We start from the raw sequence: 17,001 nt of genomic DNA on the forward strand, positions 1-17,001 counted from the left end.
TCGTATTAGGTGAAGGCATTGTAATCATGGTTGCCCAAAGACGGGCTCATTTTTAATCACACAAATTTAAAACAATATTGTTTTGATTAAATATTGATATCAATTTATAAGGAATTTTATTGCAAAATATATTAGATGTCGAATCTTTGAATACTTTAAGAAATCCAAAAAAAAAAAAAAATCGAAGAAGGAAAATGTGGGTCTGTGGGATTTACCATTCAATCACCGAATTCGAGCTAAATAATACTCCCTCCGTTCCATAGTAATAGATGCGTTTCTTTTCGGCACGGAGATTAAGAAAAATTGTGTTAGATGAGTTAAGGAAAGGGAGAATAAAGTGGAAAATGAAAAAGGTAGAGAGATGAAGAGAGAAAAAAGTAAAAGAGAATAAAGTGAGAGTAAAGTATGTGCGGAAAAATATGTTGACTTTTGTTAAAAAGGAAAATGACTCTATTACTATGGAACAAAGAGAGTATAAAATAAATCACAAGAATATAATACTGTAAATAAGCAAAAAATTAAAACAGAAGCAATATGTAACTTCAGTGGGCGGTTAACAAATTAATTTCCACCCCAACACATGAAACGAAATTGCTTTGCAAAAATAAGAAGAATTAATAATGTTTTGTGTCCACGCATTTTAACATAATTCATCCCTTACTTTTAGTGTATTAAAAAAAATATCACATACAAAATACTAATATGTGGCAAGACTAGTTATCATTCCATACCCGTAGTTTATATAGCGAGACATCAGACATTTTATGTAAAACATTTACGTAAAAAATGATAGATATTTCCATTGCTTCGTTCAAAGTTACTCGCATGAAATAATATAAAATTAATTTTGAATGTCGAGAATAAAAAACTGAAACCATCTCAAAGCTACTACTTTACTAGTTATATTTCATTTTGTATTTAAAGATGATTAATACTCCTAATAATTTTTTATTTACTGAGATTTCTAACTCCGATCCTCACATATTAATTGAATGAGAAACGCCTCATTATCTACCATTGGCTTTTAATTTCGGTATAAGATCAATAATAGTTCTCCATTCACTTCTACGTATCATGTTGACTCAAACTCTCACTTTATAATTGGATGAGAAATATCTTACCAGCTAGTTTCTGGGTCTAGATTGAAATTTTTCATGTTTAGAATAAGAAACTAAAAGTCGCTAAATTTTTTTAAAAAAATCGATCGATAAATTTTTAAGGACATTATGGTATCTATTAAAAGTTAAAACCAAAACAAATTTTAAATTACTAATCTTTGCAATAATGATTATTGTTTTTGAGCAATAATACACTGGCTTTCATTCGCTAAATTTTCTCTTAAAACAAAAAAAAAAAAAAAAAAAAAAAACAATTTACAACTTAATTGTTTTATAAATGTTTTAAAACTATCGAGACTCATAAGTCGTGATTAAGGGATTATTGGACATTAATTTAGATTTATGATATTGCTATTTAGAAGGTTCGATTATTTTTTACATTCTAATATTTTGTTTACAAAAGAAAGGTTCAAGATTAAAATGAGGACGAGCTACATGCTATCAACATAATTTAAGCCGTGTAAAATAAAAACAAATACTAGTATATCTTATTTTTGTCCTTTTGATGAGTACAAAACGCTCAAAATATCACAAAAAAGGAAATTTACTATAAAAAACAAAGCCACATTATACAACAAGTATAAGTGCAAGGATACAGGCACAATACGGATGAAAACACAATAAACAAGACACAGTATGTATGAAAACACAATGAACATAATATTGATTGATACGCCCTCCCTCCATTCCACAGTAGTAGAGTATTTCATATTCTGCACTTAGTTTGAAAAAATGATAGTAACAAATAGTTAAAGTGTGGAAAAAGTAAAGTAAGAAAGAGAATAATGTAGAGAAAAGTTTTAACTACAATACTCTATTCTATTTTACTCTTTCTACACTTTAATTATTTATATCATTGTTTAGAAAATGAAATGACTCTGGAACGGAGGGAGTAAGAAACAATGGAGCGGCTCTCCTACTCCAACAATGGTGCACCATTCCTATTCCAACACTCACAACAAAACATGTTTATAAGATTATTTTATTTTGTTGAGAGTGTTTGAGTAGGAATTGTGCACCATTGTTGGAGCAAAAGATACAAGATCCGCTCCGATAAACAAAAGAAGGGTTACTTTTCTATTATTTTTTTGATGAATTTAGTGGCTTTTAAAATAAAACGAGAGAGTGAACTCTGGCTGCTGCCCTGGGTCAGCCTCCTCTCCTGAATCAGCAACTTGTTCAGCCTCCTTCCTTCCGTCACAGAGTTTATCGCAGGAACCAAATGTTGCATTTGGTGCGCCAGGTGATGCATCTCTCCCTTCTCTCTTTATATCAGTAGATATGATGATAATTAATTTATTTTTTGCTAAGCTTGAGTGAGATCTTGATATTGGTGTATATACTGTAGCAACTGTAGTAGGTATTTATAGATGTTGGCCACTGATACTAATGGTACCTTCTCCTAGAAATTTCTGTAAAACGCGTTTTTGACATTTCTCCTCTCCCTCTTCTTCACGTGAAATTTCTCATCCACAAGAAAAAGATAGCAATTCTTGACTTTATGTGTCGAAAGGGGTAGCGGGTAGTAACAGTTAAAACACATCCCGACCTGCTACCCGGCAACATCTGGAAACGGGGCGGGATCGGGTAGTGTTTTAAATTTTTGCGGGTATGGGTATACCCGTTAATACCCGGTATTTTTAGGATTAGGGTTTTCAAATAATGAAATATATACTGCACAATACTTATTTCCAATTGTGTCTCCTCTGACATCTCTTATAGTAATTAGTGCTATTTTTGATTTTGTATTAAACTTTTGAATAGTGATTAGATTTTAGGCATGCTGGATTTGTTTGTGGAGATCAAATACGCAAAGGTGTTACACTAAATGCAGTCCAAGTTGTCGCTGTACAATTGTACTTGTATTTGTTTTACTCCTAAAATTGATGTGAGAAATTTTGTATGCGGATTATCTTCTTCTTCTTCGGCTATGTAGCGGAAACTCATTATAGAGTACAAACATGTACATGTACATAATACCATTAAACAATATATATAATACCCAACTCAACTTATGCAAGCGGGTTTGGGTATCGGCAACTGCGGATTTGGGACACCCGATGCGCGTATCGGGTTACCCGTATAACTACATGGGTCGGGATTGAGTAGTATGATATTGAACTTTTCGGATTCAGGCACCCGTTTTTGGACGTTTCTTCAAATATCACCATCTCTCTCTATAGAAGCAACTAACCGAAGCATGCTACTTTGAATAGTCTCTTTTCGTACTCATTCAACCCACCAATTATACCAAAAAAAAACAAACAAACAAACTCAAAAAATAGACGTGCGTGGGAACATTTTCCACCACAAATTAGTACTCCTTTAATTGCCTAAGTCAAATAAATTATTAAAATGAGTTTATCTTTCTATCGTAAGTAATTACGGGTGACATAGCAGTTTCGAGAAGAACGGAATTATAAGTGCGTAGGCAACTTATATTTGATGGTTCTAGTTTTTGAACTTATAATCGATAGTTCTATTTTACTTCAAATTATAGGTAACCTTTTGACCAATTTACATGTTTTTCCAAGATTATTCCTAATTTACAACGATTTTCATATCAGAACAAGTAAGTAGGAAAGGAAATATACATGTTGAAACAATAACTAGTTGGCCGAAGATATTAATCATACCTTCTTTTTTCTTCTTTTTATTTCACCTCCAAACTTCGCCATTTTCTTGAGTTATGCGTTTTTATAAAAATCAAAAGACCTAGAAATTTCTTGAGTTGCCTGTTTCTGACATTTCTCATATTCCTCAAATAAATACTACTACCAAATAGATAAGAGGCAATTAACAAATCGGTTACTTCCCTCAATTCCTTCTTCGAAATTGTGTTTCAACTTTCTAATATTGCAGCTACAAGCAGTCAAACATGGCTGCTCAATTCTTCAACAATGGCTTCACGAATTAAATTACTTTTGTTGCATGAAGTCTTTGCGGATCTAGAAGTTTTAATTTAAAAGTGAGTTTTTATAATATATAGCATATTAAAAATTAAATAAATATTTAAAATTGTACTATTAAATTACATATTCAATTTAAAGTTACATACATATTAAAATGGTAATTAAACTACTTTAGTATAAAAAACAGAAAAAAAAAATTAATTCATGCAACTTCATTAAAAAAATAAATGAGATAAAAATAAATAAATAAAATACACTCCATAAACTACACAATAAGAATATAGTACTAGTATAAACAAACAAAAACTAAAAGAAAAGCAATTACGAATGGACTGAAAATGCAGGGGTGTATAAATTCAGTGGACTTTTAGAGCACTAGCAATGAGGCTGATCGCAAGGGCCGAGCGATCGGCCCTCTCATCGGCTCTCTTAGACCTCCACTGCGGGGAGGGGGCCTATCTGACTATCTCCCAACCTCTTCGGCTCTGCCCCGAAGCCGATAGATCGGCACAGCCGATATCCCTTTTTTTCTAGAATACACTAACACATAATAAATTAATTTCCACCCCAACACATGAAACGAAATTGCTTTGCAAGATTAAGAAGAATTAATAATGTTTTATGTCCACAAACTTTAACATAATTCAAATTTATGACTTAAAGACACTTTCTATAATACACTTGTAACAACCCAAGTTTTTGTACTGACTCCTTAAGCTATGAATCTTAGGTTACAAATTATTATTATTATTATTATTATTATTATTATTTACAACTCTTGGAAAATGACATATAGAAATTTCGTATATTAGTTGTTAGAAAAAAAAAATTGAGTTGATAAATAAAAAGTTTTCTTGGAGTCCTTTAGTGTGATTTATAAGAAATAAACGCGTTGCGACGAACTTTGACCCAAGCAAAATAATAGAAATCATAAATCTCAACCCGAGAATTAAAATATTCAAGTGTGTACAAATAAAAGTCCGATAGAAAATAATTTTTGAATATTTGAATAGTAATCTATTACAAGTAAATTAAGAGACATGCAAATGAAACGCTCGCCCAATGCATCTTCGAGTAACCACAAGATCTTCTTTCAATTCCTACACAAATAAAAATAAGTGTACATATATAAGTTAGTCAAGGATTCTTCCAAGTAAATGGATTTATGAAGAAATTGATAGAGTAGGTATTTAAAAAGGGATTTTCGTAAGACCATGAGCTTATAAGTTCTCCTAAATGCCACATGTCAGAATATTTAACACTTGTCAAGAAAATAGGGACACTTGTCAAAATTATCCTTGGGTATAAAAGAACTTAGCCTTCCCGATTTTCAGCTGCTATACACATCATAACCGAAAGAAACATGGAGGAGGAATTTTAGAGAAGTAGAGAGCAACGAGAGAAACATGGAGGGGGAATCTCAGAGAAGTAGAGAGCAGGTTCTTCTTCAATGAGTTTAAGTAAGTAATTGGTAGAGTTCTTTTTGTATGATTATGCATCATATAGCAGCATATGAAGAAAGTAGAGAATCTGCCTAAAACCTAAATCATCTAACAGTAATACATAATTTACATACAACTTCCAAACCAAGATTTAAGAACACCAAACTTATGATTTGTTCAATAAATATTCACTAAGTAGCCTAAAATCATGAGAGTAATAAGCAAAGGCCTATGGTATTAAATAACTACATGGTTAGAGGGCTTCTCTTGTGGGGGAGCTGCTTCCCGGATTTCCGGCATGGCGCTCCAGCGACGGCACACCGGCAGTAAGAGGGCGGCAGCTACGCCGAGCCAATCCCGATAGCGACAGTTTCACGATCTATCCAATCTGAGTTTTAGGATGAAATGAATGGATCTAAAGCTAAAATTTAATGAAACACAAGGAGAGAACTTCACCTTGACAAGGCTGACAGCACATATGTTAAAATTCTATTATCTTGTCCCACGTCGGCTTGATGATGTTCTATCTCTTCTATATAAGGGCTTGATGATGTCCTATCTCTTCTATATAAGGATGGATAACCCTCCTCGCCTTTTAAGGGGTGAGTGGCCCATTTCTAATATGGTATCAGAGCGGGTCCAAGTCAATGATGGATTATATCTCTTTATCTCTTCTCTTGTCTACCCACGTGATGGAAGTTCGATGTGTCATTCCGGCCCACACGTGAGGGGGCGTGTTAAAATTCTATTATCTTGTCCCACATCGGCTTGGTGATGATCCTATCTCACCCTCCCCGAGGAGATCCGACGAGGGCAGAAGGCGGCGTTACCACCGCATGCATGCAGTGGCGACCACCACCTTGCACAGCCACGGTGGGAGTGGTCGAGGGCGTTGGATGGCGGTGGTGTTGATGGAGAGAGAGAGAGAGAGCAGCGATGATGGCGACCGAGAGGTACAGGGGACGGAGCGCGAGAGGCAGCCGGTGATGCCATGACCGCAGAAAAAAAAAATCGAAGGAAAGAGGGAGAAACCAGATTTGTCTAGCTAGGGATTTGATTGGAGAGGACTCGAGAGGGGGAAGGGCGACGTCCATATGTGAGTATTAGTTGGACTCAATGTTTGGGCCATAATTTATCGAATAAATCTTTGGGCCACAAGAAATAAGAGAAGGGGAAACTTGGGAATTAAAGAGTTGGGCTGTAAAGTAATTATTTGATTTGGGCTGGTTTTACTTGTTAAATAAATAAGTTATCGCCTTCGTGATTAAATCTTCCTATTTAAGTAAATAATTAATTTTGAATTAATAAATGATTTGTGAAATTAAAGTGTTGGATTCGAGTAAGACATTAATCTTCGGATTATGTTATGAAAGTAAAATGTGTAATTCGAAATGATTAAGGGACAATCACCCCGACAAGAATAAAATAATTCCTTGTTGAACAAGATCGAATATCTAATTAAAGAATAGATGTGAGAATGAGAAATCCCTTGTTTCGTTCTTACATTTTATAAATTAATTCACGGATTAATTTATAACGCAAAACTAAAAGGGAACGTAGAAGAGAATAGAATAGAATGCATATCATCAAGTTAGTATCTTTCTTGAAACTGAAGTTAGCTTGTTATATTTTTTTTAAAAGGGAAGATTCTTGAGAAAAGTAATGATGATAAATGAGAGAATGATTTACGAGAATCGTGGGAAAGCGAAAAGGTGAACTTTTCTATCCTGCATACTAATGTGGATGAAAATATGAAAATGTGAATCTATATTTATGTAAATAATGATGTCTTGCCATAAATGATTTGTTTTATGCCTATCTGTTTGGTTGGAACGTAAGAATCGAATTCGGGTCCAAGTGAGGGTGGTGTCCCTACTTGGATTAGTGTACACAAGTGGCCGTGGAAGGTGGCCACCTTCCACGGGTCACAAATAAAGTTATGGAGGCCGTGGGAGGTGGCCACCTCCCCGGCTGGAGAAAAAGGTAGGTGACCGTGAGAGAGCACCATCTCCACGGCACTTGGTGTTCAGATATGGCGAAAAGAAAGAAAGAACTTAGACTGATCAGTCGAACTTTAGCTCACAAAGAATTTAGTAAGCTCGGGCCTTTTAAGAGAAAACTCTCGAGTGTTACTGTGATGGCATGACAATATTTTCATTTTATGTATGTATATTTCGGCAATGTGTTCACTGAGTATTTTTATACTCAGCCCTGCATATATTTCTAAATGTGCAGGTTGAGCAGTGACGGTAGAGAATGGTGAGCAGAGTTTATGATTTTCTTGTTAGTCTAAGTGGAGGCTCTCGGAGGTGCATGTCTCCATACACGTGACCGTGTTCATTCCGCTGTGTACTAAGGTTCTAGATAACATCGATTGTTCTTCTATAATGTAGAGAAAGGTTTTAATAAAATTATTTCCAATGCTTCGTTTATAGTTACTAGAATGAAATGATAAATAAAATTAATTTTGAATGTCGAGAATAAAAAAAATAATTTTGAATGTCGAGAATAAAAAACTGAAACCATCTCAAAGCTACTATTTTACTACTCCTTGTTCCATAAAGTTTGTCTCACTTTGATCCGGCATGAGTTTTAAGAAATTGTTTGACTTTATATTAAATGGAGATGTGTATTTGAATAAGGGTCCACATTGAGGAGATTGAGGGTGTATTTAATGTCTATTTTTTTGGTATATTCCAATTTTCAAGTGGGACAAACTTTTGTGGGACGAACAAAAATAGTACAATGAGACAAACTTTATGGGATGGAGGAAGTAGGTATTTTTTCCTTTTGTATTTAAAGACCCCCTAAACTAGAAGCATAATACCACTCTCTACAAAAAAAACTAAGAGCATAATACTATCCATTACAAAAAACTAAGAGCATAATATCATTCACCACAAAAAAACTTGCTATTTAGTGACGGAATTATCCGTCACTAATCAGTGAAATTTCTTCACTAAACATGTTAGTGACAAAGTAAATTTCGACAGATCCGTCATTAAAAAACATGTCAATATATTAGGGATGGATTGTCCGTCACTAAAGCTATTATCCACTTAATGACGGAAAACATAGTCAACTGCTTTGCTTTAGTGACGGAATATGCTGTCATTTTTTAGTGACTTTTCCAATCATTTTTCCATCACTAGTTGTTGAGCTAGCAGCCGCCGTCACTAATTCCCATTACTATCTAGTGCTTTTTTTTTGTAGTGATTAAACAATAGTACTCCCTCCGTCCCATTGAAGATGACCCACTTTCCTTTTTAGTTTGTCCCAACTAAGATGACCCATTACTTAAAATGGAAACACAATTAGCTTTATCTCTACTTTATTCCCTCTCTTTTACTTTACTCTCTCCTCTCAACACACAAAATAAATTTACATAATCCCGTGTCGCCCAAGAAAGGGGTCATCTTCCTTGGGACGGAGGGAGTATAATACACAACTGGACTTATGCCAACATTGTTTGGGTACCTGCAACTGCGGGTTACCCGTACAACTATACGGGTCTGGATTGGGTAGTATAATATTAAACTTTTCGGGTTTTGGTACCCACAAAATCGGGTTTGGGGACCCGCGGATACCCGTTTCGACACTCCTATACCCATTTTTGGACATTTCCTCAAATATCACCATCTCTCTCTACCAAAACAACTAACCGAGGCATGCTACTTTGAATAGTCTCTTTTTATACTCAGTCAATATAAAAAAAAAAAAAAAAAAACTCCAAAAATAGATGTGCGTGAGAACATTTTTCACCACAAATAAGTATTTCCTTTAATTGCCTAGGTCAAATAAATTATTAAAATGAGTTTATCTTTATATCGTAAGTCATTACATTTACGGGTGAAATAGCAGTTTCGGAAAGAGCGGAATCATAACCGGGTAGGCAACCTGTATTTGATAGTTTTAGTTTTTGAACTAATAATCGATAGTTCTTACTTTACTTCAAATTATAGGTAAATTATATAGTAGCGGATAAAATAACTGCAAAACTTTCACACACATATATAGAAGAGTTATTAATTAGAGAATTTTAATATATACAAGCGTATCATTTCTGTTTCTATATCTTAAATTATTGATACGCGTCTATATATTTGAATTTGTAAAACAGAAGCAATTACAAATGGGCTAATAATTTAGTAGCATATAATTTCATTGTGCATGGGCTGTTAATAAATTAATTTAGCCCATCAATTAAACGGCCCAAGAAGCATGCTAAAATCATTCGTAAACTTTGTAAAATAAATCGGGAGTTCAATTAGTCACAAATGCAACGCAGCGTCTATGTTTCTTGCGCTTCCTCACTCCTATCTCCAACCATTTTGATAGGATTTTACCTATCAGATAAATTATTTAAGAGAAAAAGGCGTGAATTTGTAGAGAGAAAAAGAGAACAATACTAGTTGAAGTGTTAGGGGGCATTTTCACAACAGAAGGGAAAATGAGATTAATAATTTAATTTCCTATTCTGCTTCATAATAATAAAAGACTCCACATATATTTATAATATGTGTGGTACAAAAAAGATCTCTTATAAACTAGGAAAGTAAATCAAAAGCAAATCAAATCCTAACCACTAGGGAAAGTAAATAAAATCATGGCAACTAAATAATACTAAAATATAAATAAACTAAATAAATATACGGAGAGAATATCAGCTCCCTTCCGGAATAAAATAGAATATCAAGTCCCTATCAACTCCCCAACCGTTGAAAACCACCTTGCCCTCAAGGTGGAAGTCGGAAAAATAATCTTCCATCTCATTGTCTTTGTTTAGATCTTCAAATAAAATTGTATCGCTTGTGACCTCAACGAATGATGGAGAAACCGTCTTCGGGCATGAGATCTCTTCAGCGATTTCAGTGACATAACCAATGATGACAACATTCATTTTTGGGCTATGAGATTGTGGAGGACATTTGGTTTCCACCAAAGCCATTGCCTCATCCAACGCTTGAGGCGATTCGTCGTCATCTTTTCCGTCTCGTCGATGACGGAATCAGACTTGACATTTGTTGTTGACACATCGTCATTTTTTGCAATAGTCTCGACGGCAGAATCAAATGTGGCCTCCTTTTTAGCCATGGACTCCTTTTTTGCTATATATGCAACTGCCTCTGAAATTTTGTTGAGAAGTTTATTCGTCTCGGCAAAGTAAATGGCATCCTGAAAGAACGGGATTGCTTGGTTAACACGCTGTGTGCACGGAAAGAATATAACGGGTTTCCTTGGTCCAGCAAATCCACTAGATCACGCGGTCTAGGAACTCGTTGGTCGTCGGACACACAGAGCACTCTTTCAAAAACCCTCAACCATTTTACTAAACCTAGCATAGGGAAGTAGGGATCAATCCCACAGAGATGGATGTGTAACAATCATGTTCAAGGATTTGGACTTGTTTTTGGGTTGGCTGCTGCCACGCATTTTTCGGGTTGAGGAAAATAAACTTAACTTGGGAATTTAAACTGCTACGCTAACAGCTAGACCTAGGCGAAACAGCAAAGCATGCACGAAAATTAAACCGAACAATCACTAGGTCTAAGAACTACTCTAATTACCTAGATCTGGGTAACGAACTGACTGTGGGGACCACAACTGAAAAAGCAGAGTACGGTCGAAAAGCTGGAAAAATAACTAACTCTGGTACTAACTAACAGCGACATCGTCTTCTTCAACCAATTTGCGTAAAAACTCAGAAGAAAAAAAAACAGCATGAGCGAAATCGGAACAGAGCAGACTGAATCTAAACCATTTTGATGAGTAACAATAAAGAACTAAACAGATCTACAGATGCTAGACGAAGTAAAACAGAAAGCAAGTGGAAAACTCAAAATCCATGCACAACTTGACCTCCTCCCTTCAGATCCAACCTCAGACGCTAAATCCACTCCGGATCCAAGCGTCCGACACAAACTCCAGCCAAAAGAAACATTCCATAACTTCAGATTTAACTAACAATCTCCAATCAATCAACAAACCACAAATCTATCACCAAATTCCCAGATCGAGTACCACAGCAGCAAAAACAGAGATCAACATACAACTTATTAAAATAAACTCTCAACAGCAGGATCTACGTAAATCAACTTGAAATATCACAGATAAACGCAAACTAACAGAAAGTGAATTGATAATCAGTAACATCAACAACCAAATCGACTCCCAAAAGTGAAGTTCGACCGTAAAAGTGCAAAACAAACTGAAAATAAAGAGATTGTATCTTCGCTCTCGCGGGCTATATTAGTGATACTATTACTGGTAATTAACTTACTATTACTTTTAGTTATTATTAAATCGAAAGAAGTTTCTTATGTATATTATCTTTCAAATAGAGTAAATTGTCAAAAAAATTGTAAAAATTTAGTTAAATTTTGGTCAATATCTAAAGTTTTGTAAGGATAGATAACAACAAGAAGTTTCTAACGCATACTATCTTTTAAATAGAGCAAATTGTTGAAAAAAACTAATGAAATTTGGTTAATATCACAACTTTTGTAAAGATAGATCACGGCGTCTTTTAAATTCTTGGACATTTTGTGGCATAATTTTCCAGCAACTACATCACACGTAATTTCCTCCCGAGTCCATGCCCATGAGACAATTACGAAAAATGTCAAATTCACGATGATAGTTGTAACATATGAATTGAACCAAATTGACCAAACTTCATTGTTTTTTCTAGCAATTTAACAACTCTACCATTACAGTTTATTTTCTTTAAAATCGATTTCTAGAAATTGAAATTTTGTTAGGTTAACCTTGACTTCATTTTTTTCATTTGACTGTGTATTTTAGCTCAGGATTCATACAATTTTCTATTGGGCTGGTTTCAAAGGTTTCTACAATTTAAATCTCATGAATTCTACATTGCTGGGGACAGTTATGCTGGTAATAACTTAACTAAAACCATTATCGATTCTATTGTTGGTTTATATGAGGAAATTATTTGAATAAACTAATTAAATTAGATTTATTTACATTTAATTAGACATGTGGTTTATTTAAACGTTTCAGGACACTACATTCCTCAGCTTGTTGAGTTAATAATAGGGAGAAACAAAAAAACATCTGACGACGATCATATCAATCTCAAAGGCATTATAGTAAGATTCAGTTTATTTCATCATCTTCAGTTTTCAAGCATTATAATAAAGAAATAATAGTATTAATTTAGATTATGATGTTTGATAAATTATAGTCATACGCATGATGTTTGAAAATGAAATGTTAAATCACTAAGTTTCAATTTTTTTTACTGTTGATACATGTACAAAACAATATATTTTATTAATGCTAAAAATGACGTTGCTTAAGCATTGCCAGAAGTCATCATTTTTGTAAATGATAGAGACAGTTGAGAATTCTTTTTCAAAACTTTGTACGACTGGTCAAAATGTGAACAAGTTTTGTACTATTATCCGTAGAGTTTATCTCATCTAGCTCACAAGCTAAAATGAATATTTTATTAATAGATCGGAAAGCCATCACTGACTCTGAAACCGACCAAAATGGCATGATCGACTACGCTTGGCATCGCGCCGTTATATCTGACGGACTATACGAAGAAATCAAGAAAAATTGCAACTTTAAACTGCAAATTGTTTCGAACGAATGCAACAGTCCCTTTCAGAAATACATTGAGGTTTATAATATCATAGATATATACAGTTTGTACACTCCTACCCGCGTCGACAACAATTACACCACTATTTCCGAATCTTACACCCATTTGAAGGATGATGCTCAAAAATATATATCTCACAATGTAAGTGTCTCAATTCATTTTGCTACTCCCTCCGTCCTACGTTACTTGAGTCACTTCTTTTTCGCACTCGTTTTGAAAAAATAATAATAAATAGTTAAAGTGGAGAAAAAATGAAGTAAAAAAGAGAATACTATAATTAAGACTCTTCTCTACATTATTCTCTTTCTTACTTTTCTTTCTCTCCACTTTAACTATTCAATATTATTTTTTTAAAACGAATGCAAAAAAGAAATGACTCAAGTAGCATGGGACAGATGGAGTATAATTTTATACAGTAAAATTTAATTTCTTTTATATCTATTTCAAGAAGGAAGAGCGTTGGCTTGGTACGATCCATGTGCTCGGAGATATACTATTAACTATTTTAATAGGGCTGATGTTCAACATGCTCTTCATGCTAATGTCACAAAAATTCCTTATTCGTGGGTGCATTGCAGGTATAACATAGCACTTTATTTTTATGTATTGTTTCAGGGTAAATTGTTGAAATAAAAAACCCATGAAATTTCATCAAAGTTTAGTCATATTAATAACTTAAGTTTATATCTATATCCAAGTCTTTAAATTCATAAATTCTGTCACTTTAACATCATACTAAACACCTACATATAGTGACATATGTAATTTTGAAATATTTATATGTCACGTCAATAATATATTAGCTATACAAACTTGAATATTTCATCGTGAGATAGTTGCGAACTATTTTAAACTACATAATTTTTTTCTACTAAATTTTTATAATTATAGGACAGACCAAGTTTTAATCAAATATTTTGATTTTTTTTCTCCAACAACTATACCTTTATAAATATGATATTTAATAGAAGAATGATTGAGTACCAATGTGGTTTGCAATGCAGTGACAGTCTCCAATATAAGAGCGATGACATTGCATTCTCCATACTCCCAATTCTAAGAAGAATCATAGCCTCAAATATAAGAGTTTGGGTATACAGGTAATTCGCTAGTTAATACTCGATTCATTTTCCTAACACACTAATATTCTTCACACAATCCAAAAAAAAAATGCTAAATGCTCACTACTAAGTTAATACAAATAACATGTCTAATGGAGTAATTTTTTTCATTAATGCCCTAACGTGAATCCTCTAGATTGAAGACTCATGAATTTGCTCCGGACTTATTCTTGTAAATAAACCCAACAAATAAACAAGATAAACCAAGAAATGAAACAAGAAAAATGGATAAAAGAATAGAGGATGAATTAGTGTTATGATTTAGGTGAAGAACAAGAAAGAAATCTCAAAGGCACTTTCACATACAAACACCTAATGGCTCCACAAACTAGCAACACAAGAACTAGCAAGCATACCTTTACAATCAACCTTAGCCCGGCAAAAGATCGAATGCAACCCGAAGGAATTTGATAAGTCTTCAAAAGATGAAGAAGGTGAGCTCTCAAATATGGAGAAATTGTCTCTTACAAATATTCAAAAGCTGAGAATGAAAACCCTACAAAAGAGTATTTATACTAAAACAAAAGTAATAGGGAAAATAGTCTTAAAAAGCTTGAAAAATGGCATTTTCGGGCAAAACGCCCGGCCCGGGCGTTTTCTCTGTCGCCGGGCATTGTTTGGCAGCTTTGCGCAACTTTAGTCAAATGGCCATAACTTCCTCATCCGGGCTCCGATTAAGGCGTGTAAGGTACTCACGCGAAGCTCTTTTGATGACGAAGACAATGATATTCTTAAAAGAGAATTTGGACACCATCTTGATAGGTATATTGATGTTTGAAACGGACCTCAGCTTCGGTGTGGTTCATTGAATGCCTTTGTTTGTTCTATTGGTTTGGCATAGATTCACATCATGCCCGGTTAAGCCGGAAATGTTGGTTTGGTATGGTCGGTTCGGAACGAGATGTTATTGTTTACGAATCATGACGGGCCTAACTAAACTGATTTATCGATTCAACCGGTTCAATTGCAGTTTGAATACTTTTGAATCGAGAATCAACTATTAGTCACTTGTTTTGGCATGGAAAAATCATTGTAATTTCAAGGTAACCTAGTTAAATACATGTGAAAATGGCTAAAAATCACCCAATTCGAACTAAAATAAGAATTGTCGATTATCAGTTCAAAACCGAAACTGTCAAATATGTTGTCTATAGAGTTATGATTCAGCTTTCCGTAGAAATGTGTCCGATGGCCTAAAACACGTGTCACCCTTAATCATTTTGTTATTCACTTGTTCAACTAAATTTCAATAATTACTTATGACGGAAAGATTAACTTGTGTTTGTAATAACCATATAGTGGAGATACAGATGGCGTAGTTCCAATAACGTCAACTAGATATGCTTTGAGAAAGTTAAAATTGAATATTGAAGAGGACTGGATACCTTGGTACACCGACAATAAGCAGGTATACTAATTTGGAAATTCCTTGTTTCCATATACATCTAACATTAGTTTTATTAAATAATTAGTGTAACACCCGTGTTATGCACGGATTATAAATTTATATATTTGTCTAAATCTTAAAAAATTTAAGCAATACCTACATGCTATAAAGAAATTAACATAAATAAATATGTATGCAATAATAATTTATTCTTATACAAAAAAATAGTAATAAATTTAAGAAATTCTTCAGTATATAACAGACAAATATTGTGTAGAGTAATAAACCTAAAATTAATTAAATTAAATTAAAATTTGTATATTAATTACATAAAATTAAGAATTTAAATTTCATAAATTCATATACTCAATTTATCAGTAGAGGTCATTCTATATTTATTTTGCATACCTATTTTCTTAATTTTTCTATATTGCTCCAACATTTTTTTTGATATATTTCGTATGTTTAAATAAGATATCCATATAATATGTACTCTTTATACGTCACACAGAAATACATTGAAACTTGAAAGATATTTAGTAAATAATTTAACTCTATTTATTTATGTAAATTATGTGATTTTAATATATAATAATATTTAAAAGTAATATTACCTTTTATTGCATCTAATTCCCTATTTTTTCAAAATAATATAAATGGAAATCCAATTCCATATGCTAAAACTCAAAACCAAAATCTATATAGAAAATTATGGAATCCAAAATCCTAAGAACTAAAACCTTCTACATAATTTCTTAGCATTAAATAATTTAGCCGAATACAGTAATACAAATATAGATTGAATTAAATAAATTGTGCTAATTTATATTGAAACCCACTAACTGAATTAAGTTAACTACCAAATTGACCTATTTCTATTTAAAAGAGTCAATCAGGTTAAAAGAAAAATGATAGCTTCCTCTTCTTCACGCTTGTAGCGCCTCCATCTTCTACTTCACGCTTAAATAAGATTATGCCTGAATTCACAAGTAATGATGGTTATAAAAGATTTTCAAACATATGAAGTATTGATAAGAAACGGAAACACAATAAGATATGAGCATCATATCCACATCATGGATGAACATTGAACAAATCCTATTTGTGTTGTTATCCCAACTACTGACCTTGCAAGACCTTGCCGTTAAACGCTCATTTTTCATTATTGTCGACATGGAGTGCTTGCTTATTTGCATTAAGCCTTGCACATTCAAAGGATAACAAAATAAAATTTAGATAATAGAAAAAATAATACCTTTAAAAAATACAAAGACTGCTGCCATGCAAAACTCCATCCTTTTGTTGCTCTCTTTTTTCTTCCAGTGACATATCAATTGTATTCAAAGCAGAATCCCTGAACTCTAAAAGAAGACATAAACACGAATAAA

At 33.5% G+C, this 17,001-nt stretch overlaps 1 protein-coding gene and 3 long non-coding RNA genes across 4 annotated transcripts; 2 read left to right on the forward strand and 2 right to left on the reverse strand.

Annotated features, from left to right (window-relative positions):
- Nucleotides 1–4,995: 4,995 nt before the first annotated feature.
- LOC125212791 lies at nucleotides 4,996–6,143 on the reverse strand. Its single transcript, XR_007174775.1, has 3 exons — nucleotides 5,929–6,143; nucleotides 5,722–5,860; nucleotides 4,996–5,130 (listed from the first exon to the last, which is right to left on the reverse strand). It is a non-coding gene; the product is annotated as an uncharacterized LOC125212791 (long non-coding RNA).
- On the forward strand, nucleotides 5,377–7,906 carry LOC125212792. The gene is made up of 2 exons (XR_007174776.1): nucleotides 5,377–5,490; nucleotides 7,708–7,906. It is a non-coding gene; the product is annotated as an uncharacterized LOC125212792 (long non-coding RNA).
- A 2,565-nt stretch (nucleotides 7,907–10,471) lies between these two features.
- Nucleotides 10,472–15,643, forward strand: LOC125209858 (serine carboxypeptidase-like 34). Its single transcript, XM_048109438.1, has 7 exons — nucleotides 10,472–10,616; nucleotides 12,277–12,369; nucleotides 12,496–12,594; nucleotides 12,963–13,250; nucleotides 13,554–13,683; nucleotides 14,110–14,205; nucleotides 15,526–15,643. The coding sequence occupies exons 1-7, from the start codon at nucleotides 10,472–10,474 to the stop codon at nucleotides 15,641–15,643; spliced, it is 969 nt and encodes a 322-aa protein (XP_047965395.1).
- Nucleotides 15,644–16,340: 697 nt separating this feature from the next.
- Nucleotides 16,341–17,001, reverse strand: LOC125210717. Its single transcript, XR_007174400.1, has 2 exons — nucleotides 16,869–17,001; nucleotides 16,341–16,590 (listed from the first exon to the last, which is right to left on the reverse strand). It is a non-coding gene; the product is annotated as an uncharacterized LOC125210717 (long non-coding RNA).

The sequence above is a fragment of the Salvia hispanica genome, chromosome 3 (assembly GCF_023119035.1).
Source record: "Salvia hispanica cultivar TCC Black 2014 chromosome 3, UniMelb_Shisp_WGS_1.0, whole genome shotgun sequence".
NCBI lineage: Eukaryota > Viridiplantae > Streptophyta > Magnoliopsida > Lamiales > Lamiaceae > Salvia > Salvia hispanica.